This window comes from Nerophis lumbriciformis, linkage group LG26 (assembly GCF_033978685.3).
Source record: "Nerophis lumbriciformis linkage group LG26, RoL_Nlum_v2.1, whole genome shotgun sequence".
Taxonomy (NCBI): Eukaryota; Metazoa; Chordata; class Actinopteri; order Syngnathiformes; family Syngnathidae; genus Nerophis; species Nerophis lumbriciformis.
Window position 1 is genome coordinate 7,663,789 of NC_084573.2, and position 18,712 is coordinate 7,682,500.

At 41.7% G+C, this 18,712-nt stretch overlaps 1 protein-coding gene across 1 annotated transcript in view; it reads left to right on the forward strand.

Moving 5' to 3' along the window:
• Positions 1–408: 408 nt before the first annotated feature.
• Positions 409–18,712, forward strand: part of syne2b (spectrin repeat containing, nuclear envelope 2b) — a 296,242-nt gene continuing 277,938 nt past the window's right edge. The window contains exon 1 of the mRNA XM_072916123.1: positions 409–463. Within this exon, the coding sequence (XP_072772224.1) occupies positions 451–463 (13 nt within the window). The 5' untranslated portion in view covers positions 409–450. The remainder of the gene's footprint in view (positions 464–18,712) is intronic.

The following is an 18,712-nucleotide window of genomic DNA, read 5'->3' on the forward strand; positions in this document are numbered from 1 at the left end:
ACACACCGGAGTCGTACTGCAAGGTGAATGTCGGGAGGGCAGTCGTTCACTTCTAGAGTTACATTGGACAAATCACGTGTGTTGATGGCCTGACACACACACACACACACACACCCACACACACACACACACACACACACACACACACACACACACACACACACACACACACACACGCAAATTATAACCTCCACCCCGCTGGCAGCGGCTGTAGATGAAAACAAACACACAACGGTCTCAACGCTCATGTGTTATTGTCGTGTCTTAGCCCCCGGGCCTCTCTCGACAGCTGTCAATCAGGTGACCGTGTTAATAACTCACGTCTGTGTGCAGGGTGTGGCCATGTCGCACGGAGGCGGTCTCTGAGCGAGGATGTCGTCATACGCGCGTTACGCCGAGGACGTCACGGGGGAGCGAGGCTCCGCCCCCCTGGACATCGACAACATCCACATGCTGCTGCAAGGTGGGACACACTTGCACCCGTTACAGGACAGTTCCACTTCCACTCGCACCCGTTACACACCAGTTCCACTTCCACTCGCGCCCGTTACACACCAGTTCCAGTCCCATTTTCACCCATTACACACCAGTTCCAGTCACACCCGTTACTCGCCAGTTCCAGTTCCGCTCGCACCCGTTACACACCAGTTCCAGTCCCATTTTCACCCATTACATACCAGTTCCAGTCACACCCGTTACTCGCCAGTTCCAGTTCCGCTCGCACCCGTTACATACCAGTTCCAGTTCCACTTGCACCAGTTACACACTAGTTCCACTTGCACCCGTTACACACCAGTTCCAGTTCCACTTGCACCCGTTACACAGCAGTTCCAGTTCCACTCGCACCCGTTACACACCAGTTCCAGTTCCACTTGCACCTGTTGTACACCAGTTCCAGTTGCATTCGTTACATACCAGTTCCAGTTCCACTTGCACCTGTTACACACTAGTTCCACTTGCACCTATTACACACCAGTTCCAGTTCCACTTGCACCTATTACACAGCAGTTCCTGTTCCACTTGCACCCGTTGCACACCAGTTCCAGTTCCACTTGCACCCGTTGCACACCAGTTCCAGTTGCATTCGTTACACACCAGTTTCAGTTCCACTCGCACCCATTACACACCAGTTCCACTTGCACCTGTTACACACCAGGTTCAGTTCCACTCGCACCCGTTACACACCAGTTCCAGTTCCACTCGCACTTGTTACACGCCAGTTCCAGTCACACCCGTTACTCGCCAATTCCAGTTCCGCTCACACCCATTACACACCAGTTCCAGTTCCACTCGCACCTGTTACACACTAGTTCCACTTGCACCTATTACACACCAGTTCCTGTTCCAGTTGCACCCGTTGCACACCAGTTCCAGTTCCACTTGCACCTATTACACACCAGTTCCTGTTCCAGTTGCACCCGTTGCACACCAGTTCCAGTTCCACTTGCACCTATTACACACCAGTTCCTGTTCCAGTTGCACCCGTTGCACACCAGTTCCAGTTCCACTTGCACCCGTTGCACACCAGTTCCAGTTGCATTCGTTACACACCAGTTCCAGTTCCACTCGCACCCATTACACACCAGTTCCACTTGCACCTGTTACACACCAGGTTCAGTTCCACTCACACCCGTTACACACCAGTTCCAGTTCCACTTGCACCCGTTACACACCAGTTCCAGTTCCAGTCACACCCGTTACACACCAGTTCCAGTCCCATTTTCACCCATTACACACCAGTTCCAGTCACACCCGTTACTCGCAGTTCCAGTTCCACTCGCACCTGTTACACACTAGTTCCACTTGCACCTATTACACACCTGTTCCTGTTCCACTTGCACCCGTTGCACACCAGTTCCAGTTCCACTTGCACCTATTACACACCAGTTCCTGTTCCACTTGCACCCGTTGCACACCAGTTCCAGTTCCACTTGCACCCGTTGCACACCAGTTCCAGTTGCATTCGTTACACACCAGTTCCAGTTCCACTTGCACCCGTTTCACAGCAGTTCCATTTCCACTCGCACCCGTTACACACCAGTTCCAGTTCCACTTGCACCCGTTGCTCACCAGTTGCAGTTGCATTCGTTACACACCAGTTCCAGTTCCACTCGCACCCATTACACACCAGTTCCACTCGCACCCGTTACACACCAGTTCCATTTCCACTCGCACCCGTTACACACCAGTTCCAGTCCCATTTTCACCCATTACACACCAGTTCCAGTCACACCCGTTACTCGCCAGTTCCAGTTCCGCTCGCACCCGTTACATACCAGTTCCAGTTCCACTCGCACCTGTTACACACTCGTTCCACTTGCACCTATTACACACCAGTTCCTGTTCCAGTTGCACCCGTTGCACACCAGTTCCGGTTCCACTTTCACCTATTACACACCAGTTCCAGTTCCACTTGCACCCGTTACACAGCAGTTCCATTTCCACTCGCACCCGTTACACACCAGTTCCAGTTCCACTTGCACCCGTTGCACACCAGTTGCAGTTGCATTCGTTACACACCAGTTCCAGTTCCACTCGCACCCGTTACACACCAGTTCCACTTGCACCCGTTACACACCAGTTCCATTTCCACTCGCACCCGTTACACACCAGTTCCATTTTCACCCATTACACACCAGTTCCAGTCACCCCCGTTACTCGCCAGTTCCAGTTCCGCTCGCACCCGTTACATACCAGTTCCAGTTCCACTTGCACCTGTTACACGCTAGTTACACTCGCACCTATTACACACCAGTTCCTGTTCCAGTTGCACCCGTTGCACACCAGTTCCAGTTCCACTTGCACCTATTACACACCAGTTCCTGTTCCACTTGCACCCGTTGCACACCAGTTCCAGTTCCACTTGCACCCGTTGCACACCAGTTGCAGTTGCATTCGTTACACACCAGTTCCAGTTCCACTCGCACCCGTTACACACCAGTTCCACTTGCACCCGTTACACACCAGTTCCATTTCCACTCGCACCCGTTACACACCAGTTCCATTTTCACCCATTACACACCAGTTCCAGTCACACCCGTTACTCGCCAGTTCCAGTTCCGCTCGCACCCGTTACATACCAGTTCCAGTTCCACTTGCACCTGTTACACACTAGTTACACTCGCACCTATTACACACCAGTTCCTGTTCCAGTTGCACCCGTTGCACACCAGTTCCAGTTCCACTTGCACCTATTACACACCAGTTCCTGTTCCACTTGCACCCGTTGCACACCAGTTCCAGTTCCACTTGCACCCGTTGCACACCAGTTCCAGTTCCACTCGCACCCATTACACACCAGTTCCACTTGCACCTGTTACACACCAGGTTCAGTTCCACTCGCACCCGTTACACACCAGTTCCAGTTCCACTTGCACCCGTTACACACCAGTTCCAGTTCCAGTCACACCCGTTACTTGCCAGTTCCAGTTCCGCTCGCACCCATTACACACCAGTTCCAGTTCCACTTGCACCCGTTACACACCAGTTCCAGTTCCAGTCACACCCGTTACACACCAGTTCCAGTCACACCCGTTACTTGCCAGTTCCAGTTCCGCTCGCACCCATTACACACCAGTTCCAATTCCACTCGCACCCGTTACACACTAATTCCACTTGCACCTATTACACACAAGTTCCTGTTCCACTTGCACCCGTTACACAGCAGTTCCATTTCCACTCGCACCCGTTACACACCAGTTCCAGTTCCACTTGCACCCGTTGCACTCCAGTTCCAGTTGCATTCGTTACATACCAGTTCCAGTTCCACTCGCACCCGTTACACACCAGTTCCACTTGCACCTGTTACACACCAGTTCCACTTGCACCTGTTACACACCAGGTTCAGTTCCACTCGCACTCGTTACACACCAGTTCCAGTTCCACTTGCACCTATTACACACCAGTTCCAGTTCCACTTGCACCCGTTACACAGCAGTTCCATTTCCACTCGCACCCGTTACACACCAGTTCCAGTTCCACTTGCACCCGTTGCACTCCAGTTCCAGTTGCATTCGTTACATACCAGTTCCAGTTCCACTCGCACCCGTTACACACCAGTTCCACTTGCACCTGTTACACACCAGTTCCACTTGCACCTGTTACACACCAGGTTCAGTTCCACTCGCACTCGTTACACACCAGTTCCAGTTCCACTTGCACCCGTTACACACCAGTTCCAGTTCCAGTCACACCCGTTACACACCAGTTCCAGTCACACCCGTTACTTGCCAGTTCCAGTTCCGCTCGCACCCATTGCACACCAGTTCCAGTTCCACTCGCACCCGTTACACTCTAATTCCACTTGCACCTATTACACACAAGTTCCTGTTCCACTCGCACCTGTTGCACACCAGTTCCAGTTCCACTTGCACCCGTTACACACCAGTTCCACTTGCACCCGTTACACACCAGTTCCAGTTCCGCTTGCACCCGTTACACACCAGTTCCAGTTCCACTTGCACCCGTTGCACACAAGTTCCAGTTGCATTCGTTACACACCAGTTCCAGTTCCACTCGCACCCATTACACACCAGTTCCACTTGCACCTGTTACACACCAGTTCCACTTGCACCCGTTACACACCAGTTCCAGTTCCGCTTGCACCCGTTACACACCAGTTCCAGTTCCACTTGCACTCGTTACACACCAGTTCCAGTCACACCTGTTACTTGCCAGTTCCAGTTCTGCTCGCACCCATTGCACACCAGTTCCAGTTCCACTCGCACCCGTTACACACTAATTCCACTTGCACCTATTACACACAAGTTCCTGTTCTACTCGCACCTGTTGCACACCAGTTCCAGTTCCACTTGCACCCGTTACACACCAGTTCCAGTTCCAGTTGCACCCGTTGCACACCAGTTCCAGTTGCACCCGTTACACACCAGTTCCAGTTCCAGTTCCACTCGCACCCGTTACACACCAATTCCACTTGCACCCGTTACACACCAGTTCCAGTTCCAGTTCCAGTCGCACCCATTACACATCAATTCCACTTGCACCCGTTACACACCATGTTCAGTTCCACTCGCACCCGTTACACGCCAGGCACTTGGACCACTGTAAGCTTACCCACATTTTATTATTACTGTTGTATTTATTTGTATTATTATTTTTCCATTATTATACATGTAACATAATATATACCATATTATTGATTTTGTATTTTATTAATTATATTTTATTATTATTCCATCCATCCATTTTCTACCGCTTGTCCCTTTTACATTATTATACATGTAACGTAATATATACCATATTATTGATTTTTTATTTCATTAATTATATTTGTATTATTATTTTACATTATTATACATGTAATATAATATTCACCACATTATAGATTTGTTATTTTATTAAAAAAAGTTAAAGTACCAATGATTGTCACACACACACCCTTGATCACCCCCTGGGAGGTGAGGGGAGCAGTGAGCAGCAGTGGTGGCCGCGCCCGGGAATAATTTTTGGTGATTTAACCCCCAATTCCAACCCTTGATGCTGAGTGCCAAGCAGGGAGGTAATGGCTCCCATTTGTATAGTCTTTGGTATGACTCGGCCGGGGTTTGAACTCACAACCTACCGCTCTCAGGGCGGACACTCTAACCACTAAGCCACTGAGTAGGTTAATTATATTGATATTATTATTTTACATTATTATACATGTAATATAACACACACCATATTATTTATTTTTCATTGTATTAATCATATTTGTATTATTATTGAGTTAGTATTGTAGTCTGAATGCAACACCGAAGCACGCCAATGTGTTACTACGCTAGGAAAAATAGTCCCTCATTATTTGCTCTTACAATAACAATGTTGCTGCAGTTGGGTTATTATACATGTAACAGAACGTAAATAAAATATTGTTGACGGTTTTTTTAATGCATTTTTAAAGTGATTTAGAGGTAGAATTGATTGCTTTGCTAGCCACCAAAAACGAGCCATTTTTATATGTTAGGAAGCGAAAAAGAAAAACATTTTGTCTTCTCGTCCGTCATAATGATTGTGAACGATAGGCAACATTCCATAAAAAAAAGTGCAGTTCCCTTTTAAGAGTCTTGTACAAACATGAAGATGAGGTTTTGATTTAAAGGGTGTAACTTGCCGTCACTGCAGCTCAAAGCGCTGCCACAGGAGAGGGGGCGGAGCCTAAGTCAGTTCGACCTGCTTGAAAAGTGGCCGAGCCAGAAAAACATATTTCATATTCCCATGGTGCACTTGTGTGAGACACAACACAAAGTGCCGTGCGGGTCGGGTGGGGGGGTCGCATTATCCCCGGGTCATGTGACTCTCTGTCATCATGGGTGAGTTGTCTTTTTTACTGCTTTTGTTCTAAACCCAAACGTTACACAGTCTAGTCGACATACACTTAGACCATAAGTTGGTCCAGGAAGTCGTTCCACGCAGAAAGTTCTAGATCTGAGATTTTCAAACTGTGGTACGCGGGCTCCAATCACTTAATTAAAAACTCAAACACAGTGTGACTGTTCAAACATATTAAATATACTATAGTGAAACCTCTGCTGTGTTTTTAATGAATACTTAGGCCTACTGTGCTACTGAGGTGGAACTTGGTGAACAAAGTTTGAGAAGCACTGATTGAGAGGATTTGAAACGATGCAACTATGACAGAGAGACACTTCATTAGGTACACCAGACAAACAAGAGTGTTTGTTATTGTGCTCGCACAACTGCGCTGCTTTATTTAGCTACTGTGTGTGTGTGTGTGTGTGTGTGTGTGTGTGTGTGTGTGTGTGTGTGTGTGTGTGTGTGTGTGTGTGTGTGTGTGTGTGTGTGTGTGTTCCGGCAATGCTTACTTAATGGGGACATCGCTCTGTTTACACCAGGCCTGGGCAATTATTTTGACTTGGGGGGCCACATTTAGAGACAAAAATGTGTCTGGGGGCCGGTATATCTAATATTAAGAACACTAATACAAAACCCCACAATAATGTCTGATTGAATGCTAAAAACATCATGACAGACCGCCTTAAAAAAACGCATACTTGCCAACCCTCCCGGATTTTCCGGGAGACTCCCGAAATTCAGCGCCTCTCCCGAAAAACTCCCGGGACAAATTTTCTCCCGAAAATCTCCCGAAATTCAGGCGGAGCTGGAGGCCACGCCCCCTCCAGCTCCATGCGGACCTGAGTCCGCTTTCCCACAATATAAAAAACGTCTACAGTAAAGCAGTCCGTCTGCCGTAAACAGCAATGTTGTGACACTCTTAAACAGGACAATACTGCCATCTAGTGCATTTGATGAAAGCACTTTTGTGCGTGCCACACAGCAATGCATCATCAGAGAGGGTGTTCAGCATGGTTAGAAAGATAGTGACAGAGAATAGAACAAGGATGGACAATTCAACCCTTAACTCAACAATGAGTAGATGAGTGTTATGTGTGTGTATATGTGTAAATAAATGAACACTGAAATTCAAGTATTTATTTTATATATATATAGAGCTAGAATTCACTGAAAGTCAATTATTTTATATATATATATATATATATATATATATATATATATATATATATATATATCCATCCATCCATTCATCCATTTTCTACCGCTTATTCCCTTCGGGGTCGCAGGGATATATATATATATATATATATATATATATATATATATATATATATATATATATATATATATATATATATATATATATATGAAATACTTGACTTGGTGAATTCTAGCTGTAAATATACTCCCCCCTCTTAACCTCGCCCACGCCCCCGCCCCAACCACGCCACCCGCACCCACCCCCCACCCCCCACCTCCGGAAATTGGAGGTCTCAAGGTTGGCAAGTATGAAAAAAACGTATTGGAATTTTACATTTTTTTTAACGATAAAACACTGAATATTGACAAAATATGAACGTCACACCCCCTTTCGATCGACATATTTTACAATCAAGTGAAACGCGAGAAAAATGCAACAAACAGTGAAATATGAACGCGAAGGGTACAAAATAAACCCACCGACAATCTGATGTATCACTTATCTTTAGAACTTTGTTGTGAAAATCTCCTTCCGCGTCTGTGGAAACGCTTCCCGCCCACACTGCTTGGTGCCTCATCTGAGTTGCTGTGACGTAAATTACCATAGTAAGTAATTAGATGACCATAGTAAGTAATTAGATGACCATAGTAACTAATTAGATTACCATAGTAACTAATTAGATTACCATAGTAACTGGTATATCATGCAAAAGTGCAGATTCCAACCATTGAAAGACTTAGTATAGTTCAAGACTTCTGGTCATTAGAAAACATCACTGCTCATCACAATGGCAGCTACACTTTACATCTCATATATGTTTTTTCCTTCTTTACTATGCATTTTCGGCCGGTGCAACTTATACTCCGGAGCGACTTATACTCCAAAAATAGGGTATATGTCTCCATACACAGTGTGGAGCCGCTCCTCTAAGTTAATAATAATAATCACCTCCGTTATGGCAAATAAATGCTATTTTGATTGATTTATTTTTTAGTAAGTGTGATGTGAAGCCTTTTAAGGCACTTGTGATTAATAATAATAATAATAATAGATTTTATTTGTAAAAAGCACTTTACATTGAGCAAACAACCTCAAAGTGCTACAGTGTATTAAAAAATAAATAAATAAAATAAAATAAATAAAATAAAAACTAGAACTTGCACGTATATATCTAAAAAAAAAAGCTACTCCGATCAGCGCAGGTGCAAGCAATCCATACTTGCCAACCTTGAGACCTCCAATTTCGGGAGGTGGGGGGTGGGTGCGGGGGGCGTGGTTGGGGCCGTGGTTAAGAGGGGAGGAGTATATTTACAGCTAGAATTCACCAAGTCAAGTATTTCATATATATATATATATATATATATATATATATATATATATATATATATATATATATATATATATATATATCCCTGCGACCCCGAAGGGAATAAGCGGTAGAAAATGGATGGATGGATGGATGGATAGATAGATATATATATATATATATATATATATATATATATATATATATATATATATATATATATATATATATATATATATATATATATATATATAAGAAATAATTGACTTTCAGTGAATTCTAGCTATATCTTGTCCAAGGTGTACACCGCCTTCCGCCCGATTGTAGCTGAGATAGGCTCCAGCGCCCCTCGCGACCCCAAAGGGAATAAGCGGTAGAAAATGGATGGATATATATATAAATAAAAGAAATACTTGAATTTCAGTGTTCATTTATTTACACATATACACACACATAACACTCATCTACTCATTGTTGAGTTAAGGGTTGAATTGTCCATCCTTGTTCTATTCTCTGTCACTATCTTTCTAACCATGCTGAACACCCTCTCTGATGATGCATTGCTGTGTGGCACGCACAAACGTGCTTTCATCAAATGCACTAGATGGCAGTATTGTCCTGTTTAAGACACAACACTGCTGTTTACGGCAGACGGACTGCTTTACTGTAGACGTTCTTTATATTGTGGGAAAGCAGACTCAGGTCCCATGGAGCTGGAGGGGGCGTGGCCTCCAGCTCCGCCTGAATTTCGGGAGATTTTCGGGAGAAAATTTGTCCCGGGAGGTTTTCGGGAGAGGCGCTGAATTTCGGGAGTCTCCCGGAAAATCCGGGAGGGTTGGCAAGTATGAAGCAATCGGCTGCTCCTGTTGTAGCTGGCAGCCTGATGCTGTATCGTCACACATTGTAAATTATCCACTCAACGGATAAAATAACAAAACAGTAAGATGCAAAGATTTAAGTCAACTTGACCATCGTCTTTTTAGTTAGGCGTCCGTGCAGTGCATGCAATTGGTTGAATGCATGATGCGCACCCTGAACTCTATTGTAAAAATGTTTTTCTAATAATAATAATAATAATACATTTTATTTGTAAAAAAAGCACTTTACATTGAGTAAACAACCTCAAAGTGCTACAGTGTATTAAAAAAAAAAAAAAAAAAAAAAAAAAAAAAAAAAAAAATTAAAAGATAATTAAAAAAAAAATAACAAAAAAAACTACAACAGCCAAATAGCTAAAACTAGTATGCATATATCTAAAAAAAAAAAGGCTTCTTTAAAAAGAGGGGTTTTTAAGCCTTTTTTTTTAAAAAGCATCCTCAGTCTGTGGTGCCCTCAGGTGGTCAGGGAGAGCATTCCACAGACTAGGAGTGGCGGAGCAGAAAGCCCGGTCTCCCATTGTTCGTAGCTTAGTCCTCGAAGGTTGGAGGAGGTTAGTCTGTCCGGAGCGGAGGTGTCGTGTGGAGGATTTGGGGGTGAGCAGTTCTTTGAGGTAGAGGGGGGCATTTCCATGGAGGCACTGGTGGGTTAGTAGGGAGACTTTGTATTCAATCCTGAGTGGAACAGGAAGCCAGTGAAGGGATTTGAGAACATGCGTGATTTGGTCGTATTTCCGCACTCTCATCAGGATCCTAGCAGCACTATTCTGTAAGTACTGCAGCTTCTGGATGTTCTTACTGGGGATCCCGACAAGAAGTGAGTTGCAGTAGTCTAGCCTGGAGGAGACAAAGGATTAATGGAATGCATTTTTTTTTTTATTGTCACTACACACAAGTACAATGAGATTAAAAGCAACTCCAGTATCAGTGCGACAGTCTACAAATATGCACAACATAGGAATGAAATAAATAAAAATAGTGCAAAAGGAGGTATGGTGCACAGTCTAGTCCTGAGAATGAATGTTCTGAATGTGTTGTAAGGGCTGTAGATATCAAATTTGATTGCTTGACAGATGATATTAAGTATCATTATCAAGTATGTTATCACCGGAGGATGACACTAAATACGTTGCAACATGAAATAAAGGCGTCAGAGAATGACAGCGACGTTATTTTGTATCCAGTAACGAGTAATCTAATGACTGTTGCCTAGGGATGTCCGATAATATCAGACTGCCGATACTATCGGCCGATAAATGCTTTAAAATGTAATAAATGCTTTAAAATGTAATATCAGTATCGGTTTCAAAAAGTTAAATGTATGACTTTTTAAAACGCCGCTGTGTACACGGACGTAGGGAGAAGCACAGAGCACCAATAAACCTTAAAGGCACTGCCTATGCGTGCCGGCCCAGTCACATAATATCTACGGCTTTTCACACACACAAGTGAATGAAAATCATACTTGGTCAACAGCCATACAGGTCACACGGAGGGTGGCCATATAAACAACTTTAACACTGTTACAAATATGCGCCACACTGTGAACCCACACCAAACAAGACACATTTCGGGAGAACATCCGCACCGTAACACAACATAAGCACACCAGAACAAATACCCAGAACCCCTTGCAGCACTAACTCTTCCGGGACGCTACAATATACACCCGTTACCCCCTACCTTCCCCCTCCCCCTCCCACCTCAACCCCGCCTCCCCCAACCACGCCCACCTCAACCTCCTCATGCTCTCTCAGGGAGAGCATGTCCCAAATTCCAAGCTGCTGTTTTGAGGCATGTTAAAAAAAAATAATGCACTTTGTGACTTCAATAATAAATATGGCAGTGCCATGTTGGCATTTTATTCCATAACTTGAGGTGATTTATTTTGGAAAACCTTGTTACATTGTTTAATGCAGTGGTCCCCAATCTTTTTGTAGCTGCGGACCGGTTATGTCATTTTTTTAAAATTTTGTTATTACATTTTTTGTTTTGTTTTGTCTTAAAGATTTACAATCATGTGTGCCTACGGACTGTATCCCTTGCAGACTGTATTGATATATATTGATATATAATGTAGGAACCACAATATTAATAACAGAAAGAAACAACCCTTTTGTGTGAATGAGGGAGGTTTTTTGGGTAGGTGCACTAATTGTAAGTGTATCTTGTGTTTTTTATGTTGATTTAATAAAAAAATTAAAACAATGTTTTATTTTTATTTTATTTTTTATTTCTTGTTCGGCCCGGTACCAGCATCCAGCGGGGCATCACAACAAAATTAGGCATGATAATGTGTTAATTCCACGACTGTATATATCGGTATCGGTTGATATCGGAATCGGTAATTAAGAGTTGGACAATATCGGAATATCGGAATATCGGATATCGGCAAAAAAGCCATTATCGGACATCTCTACTGTTGCCATCGTTACGAAGGGTAAAGTGTAGAGATGTCCGATAATATCGGCCAGTAATATCGGCCGATAAATTATTTAAAATGTAATATCAAAAATTCTCGGTATCGTTTTTTTTTAATTATCGGTATCGTTTTTTTTTTGTTTTTTTTTTTAAATTAAATTAACTTAAAAAACACAAGATACACTTACAATTAGTGCACCAACCCAAAAAAAACTCCCTCTTCCCCATTTACACTCATTTGCACAAAAGGGTTGTTTCTTTCTGTTATTAATATTGTGGTTCCTACATTATATATCAATATATATCAATACAGTCTGCAAGGGATACAGTCCGTAAGCACACATGATTGTGCGTGCTGCTGGTCCACTAATAGTACTAACCTTTAACACTTAATTTTACTCATTTTCATTAATTACTAGTTTCTATGTAACTGTTTTTATATTGTTTTACTTTCTTTTTTATTCAAGATTTTTTTTTATTTTTTATTCATCTTATTTTTTTTTATAATTATTTTTAAAAAGGACCTTATCTCCACCATACCTGGTTGTCCAAATTAGGCATAATAATGTGTTAATTCCATGACTGTACATATCGGTACCGGTTGATATCGGTATCTGTAATTAAGAGTTGGACAATATCAGAATATCGGATATCGGCAAAAAAAAAGCCATTATCGGACATCCCTAGTAAAGTGTGTGGTTTCGTCACACGTTCTATGCATGTCGAGAGCGAGGGTGTCAAAGGAAATGTTGACATCCACGGTATCCAATCATATTTCGTTCAATCTTGTCGATAGGCGGGACCAATCCGGAATACATCCAATCACAGCTCTTGAATAGCGTCAGGTATGAGAGAGGGCGGGGCCAATCAGATACGTCTCTTTCCTCGTTTCAGGAAGTTGAAATTCTCTCCAGCGGCGCCAAAACAAAGACGCGTGGATTTGTCCCACTCCCACTTTAATGATATGTGGACAGTAAAGAGGGCACCTTTTTTGGTTTTTGACAGCGAGTCATCGTGACACCGACACTCTGTAAGTGAGCTAGCTGCGTGTATTTGTTGTTTCTCGTAGACAAATGGCGTGGTGGTGACTCCCTGTCACGTCACGCACACACCACTGCTTTGCATAAAGAAACACTTTTTAAGTTTCTCTCTGTGTAAATGAGTGGAGAATGCAGACACTTTGCAGCTGACATGATGATAAACTAGTTTGAGAATGTTTTTGTGTTATTCATAAGACTACTATTTTCAGTTCTGTAAATATTGACTGTTGCTTGTAAAGTCCTTCTTTAGGTTAAATTTGGTTGAAGAATTAGGCCATCAAGTTAAGGTAAATGTGGATGAAGGATACTTTATTGTATTTATTTTACTTGTACTCAAATGCTCTTTTGTTAAATTCAATATTTAATTTTTTTTAATACATTTTTATTGCTATGCATATTAGAGATGTCCGATAATGGCTTTTTTTTGCCGATATCCCGATATTGTCCAACTCTTAATTACCGATTCCGATATCAACCGATACCGATATATACAGTCGTGGAATTAACACATTAGTATGCCTAATTTTGTTGTGATGCCCCGCTGGATGCATTAAACAATGTAACAAGGTTTTATAAAAATAAATCAACTCAAGTTATGGAAAAAAGCGCCAACATGGCACTGCCATATTCATACTTGCCAACCCTCCCGAATTTTCCTGGGAGACTCCCGAAATTCAGCGCCTCTCCCGAAAACCTCCCGGGACAAATATTCTCCCGAAAATCTCCCGGTTTTCAACCGGAGCTGGAGGCCACGCCCCCTCCAGCTCCATGCAGACCTGAGTGAGGACAGCCTATTTTCATGATGGGAGGACAACAGGGTGACAATAACTAAATCATCCAGACTAGAGATAAATTGTATTATTATGTTTACCTACAAATAAATATATTTATTAATTTAAAAAAAAAAAACTAAATACATTTTTACTATATTTTGCTAAAAACATCAAAATTAATTGTATTTTTATTTGTATTTTTTCTGACTCCTTATTACATCCAGCCATAGAATTATACATTTAAATAAACATGTTTGAAATAATTAATTTTAAATGATCATAATAATTCATTTAAAATGACCATATCTAATTATTAAAATAATTGCTTGTTTATCAACAACTTTAGCATTTTATTCATTACATTTTGAAGCTCTCAGAAGCCAAGTTATGTTATATTCCTTAAGATTTATTTATGCAAGTTTGAAGTATCAATTATCTAAACACAGTTTTGTTTGCATATTTTCAGGATGTGTGTATATATATATATATATATATATATATGTATATGTATATATATATATATATATATGTATATGTGTGTATGGAATGCTTGACTTGGTGAATTCTAGCTGTCAATATACTCCTCCCCTCCAAACCACGCCCCCAACCACGCCCCCCACCCACCTACCTCCCGAAATCGGAGGTCTCAAGGTTGGCAAGTATGCATATTTATTATTGAAGTCACAAAGTGCATTATTTTTTTTAGAGATGTCCGATAAATGCTTTAAAATGTAATATCGGAAATTATCGGTATTGGTTTTTTTATTATTGGTATCGATTTTTTGTTTGTTTGTTTTTTTAATTTTAATTGTATTTTTTTTAATTAAATCAACATAAAAAACACAAGATACACTTACAATTAGTGCACCAACCCAAAAAACCTCTCTCCCCCATTTACACTCATTCACACAAAAGGGTTGTTTCTTTCTGTTATTAATATTGTGGTTCCTACATTATATATCAATATATATCAATACAGTCTGCAAGGGATACAGTCCGTAAGCACACATGATTGTGCGTGCTGCTGGTCCACTAATAGTACTAACCTTTAACAGTTAATTTTACTCATTTTCATTAATTACTAGTTTCTATGTAACTGTTTTTATATTGTTTTACTTTCTTTTTTATTCAAGAAAATGTTTTTAATTTATTTATCTTATTTTATTTTTAAAAAAAAGGACCTTATCTTCACCATACCTGGTTGTCCAAATTAGGCATAATAATGTGTTAATTCCACGACTGTATATATCGGTATCGGTTGATATCGGTATCAGTAATTAAGAGTTGGACAATATCGGCAAAAAAGCCATTATCGGACATCCCTAATTTTTTTTAACATGCCTCAAAACAGCAGCTTGGAATTTGGGACATGCTTTCCCCGAGAGAGCATGAGGAGGTGGAGGTGGGCGGGGTTGGGAGAGGTAGGGGGTAGGGGGTGTATATTGTAGCGTCCCGGAAGAGTTCGTGCTGCAAGGGGTTCTGGGTATTTGTTATGTTGTGTTTATGTTGTGTTACGGTGCGGAGGTTCTCCCGAAATGTGTTTGTCATTCTTGTTTGGTGTGGGTTCACAGTGTGGCGCATATTTGTAACAGTGTTAAAGTTGTTTATACGGCCACCCTCAGTGTGACCTGTAGATATTATGTGATTGGGCCGGCACGCAAAGGCAGTGCCTTTTAAGGTTTATTGGCGCTCTCTACTTCTCCCTACGTCCGTGTACACAGCGGCGTTTTAAAAAGTCATACATTTTACTTTTTGAAACTGATACCGATAATTTTGGAACCGATACCGATAATTTCCGATATTACATTTTAAAGCATTTATCGGCTGATAATATCGGCAGTTCGATATTATCGGACATCCCTAGTTGGGATGCTTGGTCAAATGTGGATGAAGGATACTTTATTGTATTTATTTTACTTGTACTCAAATGCTCTTTTGTTAAATTCAATATTAACAGAATATATTTTTTTATACATTTTTATTGCTATGCATATACAATAGATATATATATATATGTATATGTGTATATATATATATATATATATATATATATATATATATATATATATATACAGTGGGGCAAAAAAGTATTTAGTGAGCCACCGATTGTGCAAGTTCTCCCACTTAAAATGATGACAGAGGTACACTTCAACTGTGAGAGACAGAATGTGAAAAAAAAATCCAGGAATTCACATTGTAGGAATTTTAAATAATTTATTTGTAAATCATGGTGGAAAATAAGTATTTGGTCACTTCAAACAAGGAAGATCTCTGGCTCTCAGAGACCTGTAACTTCTTCTTTAAGAAGCTCTTCTGTTCTCCACTCGTTACCTGTATTAATGGGACCTGTTTGAACTGGTTATCTGTATAAAAGACACCTGTCCACAGCCTCAAACAGTCAGACTCCAAACTGCACTATGGCCAAGACCAAAGAGCTGTCAAAGGACACTAGGAAAATAATTGTAGACCTGCACCAGACTGTGAAGAGTGAATCTACAATAGGCAAGCGGCTTGGTGTGAAAGAATCAACTGTGGGAGCAATTATCAGAAAATGGAAGACATACAAGACCACTGATAATCTCCCTTGATCTGGGGCTCCACGCAAGATCTCATCCCGTGGGGTCAAAATGATCATGAGAACGGTGAGCAAAAATCCCAGAACCACACGGGGGGACCTGGTGAATGACCTGCAGAGAGCTGGGACCAAAGTAACAAAGGTTACCATCAGTAACACACTACGCCGACAGGGAATCAAATCCTGCAGTGCCAGACGTGTCCCCCTGCTTAAGCCAGTGCATGTCCAGGCCCGTCTGAAGTTTGCCAGAGAGCCCATGGATGATACAGCAGAGGATTGGGAGAATGTCATGTGGTCAGATGAAACCAAAATAGAACTTTTTGGTATAAACTCAACTCGTCGTGTTTGGACGAAGAGGAATACTGAGTTGCATCCCAAGAACACCATACCTACTGTGAAGCATGGGGGTGGAAACATCATGCTTTGGGGCTGTTTTTCTGCTAAGGGGACAGGCCGACTGATCCGTGTTAAGGAAAGAATGAATGGGGCCATGTATCGTGAGATTTTGAGCCAAAACCTCCTTCCATCAGTGAGAGCTTTGAAGATGAAACGTGGCTGGGTCTTCCAGCATGACAATGATCCCAAACACACCGCCCGGGCAACGAAGGAGTGGCTCCGTAAGAAGCATTTGAAAGTCCTAGAGTGGCCTAGCCAGTCTCCATACCTCAACCCCATAGAAAATCTGTGGAGGGAGTTGAAAGTCCGTGTTGCTCGGCGACAGCCCCAAAACATCACTGCTCTCGAGAAGATCTGCATGGAGGAATGGGCCAAAATACCAGCTACTGTGTGTGCAAACCTGGTAAAGACCTATAGTAATCGTTTGACCTCTGTAATATAACCTTTGTTGGCAATAACAAAGTATTGAGTTGAATTTTTGTTATTGACTAAATACTTATTGTCCACCATAATTTACAAATAAATTCTTTAAAAATCCTACAATGTGAATTCCTGGATTTTTTTTTCACATTCTGTCTCTCACAGTTGAAGTGTACCTACGATGAAAATTACAGACCTCTGTCATCATTTTAAGTGGGAGAACTTGCACAATTGGTGGCTGACTAAATACTTTTTTGCCCCACTGTATATATATATATATATATATATATATATATATATATATATAAATAATATACTGCAATCTATTGAGTTCAGATCAGGGGAATCGAACGTACGGCCCGCCGGCCTGAACAGGTTTAACATGTAAAAATGAGCTGCATTTTTTTTTTAAATGAAAGAAACCGCTGTTCTAAATGTGTCCACTGGATGTCGCAAGAGCAATTCAAGTGTAACCCACGTCAGACATGACAGTGTTTGAAAATGACGTGTCAGCTGACTTTAAGCGCACTCTGGATTGGCGGCCGCTACTCCGATCAGCGCAGGTGCAAGCGGCCTGATGCTGTATCGTCGCACATTGTAGATTATCCACTGAACGGATAAAATAACAAAGCGGTAAGATGCAAAGACTTAAGTCAACCTGACCATCGTCTTTTTAGTTGGGCGTCTGTGCAGTGCATGCAATTGGTTGAATGCACGATGCGCACCCTGAACTCTATTGTAAAAATGTGTTTCTAATAATAATAATAATAATATATTTTATTTGTAAAAAAAGCACTTTACATTGAGTAAACAACCTCAAAGTGCTACAGTGTATTAAAATTAAAAAAAATAAAAAGATAATAAAAAATAATTAAAAATAAAAACTACAACAGCCAAATAGCTAAAAGTATATATCTAAAAAAAAGGCTTCTTTAAAAAGAAGGGTTTTTAAGCCTTTTTTAAAAGCATCCACAGTCTGCGGTGCCCTCAGGTGGTCAGGGAGAGCGTTCCACACACTGGGAGCGGCGGAGCAGAAAGCCCGGTCTCCCATTGTTCGTAGCTTTGTCCTCGGATGTTGGAGGAGGTTAGTCTGTCCGGAGCGGAGGTGTCGTGTGAAAGATTTGGGGGTGAGTAGTTCTTTGAGGTAGAGGGGGGCATTTATTGTGTTTGTTTCTATTTTATTTTATGCTTAAATCTACTATGTTCACATTGGTTTAGTTCGTAGTTATGTGACCTTGATTTTGGCTATGGTGTCATTTTGACAATTGTTTTGCTTATAATATAATTGTAATATTTGAATGATGATAAGTGAATGTGTTGTGGGTTTCACCAATGCGGCGGTTTGAGGAAACACTCGATGGCTTTACCATAAGTTTTTAAAAAGTCGAAG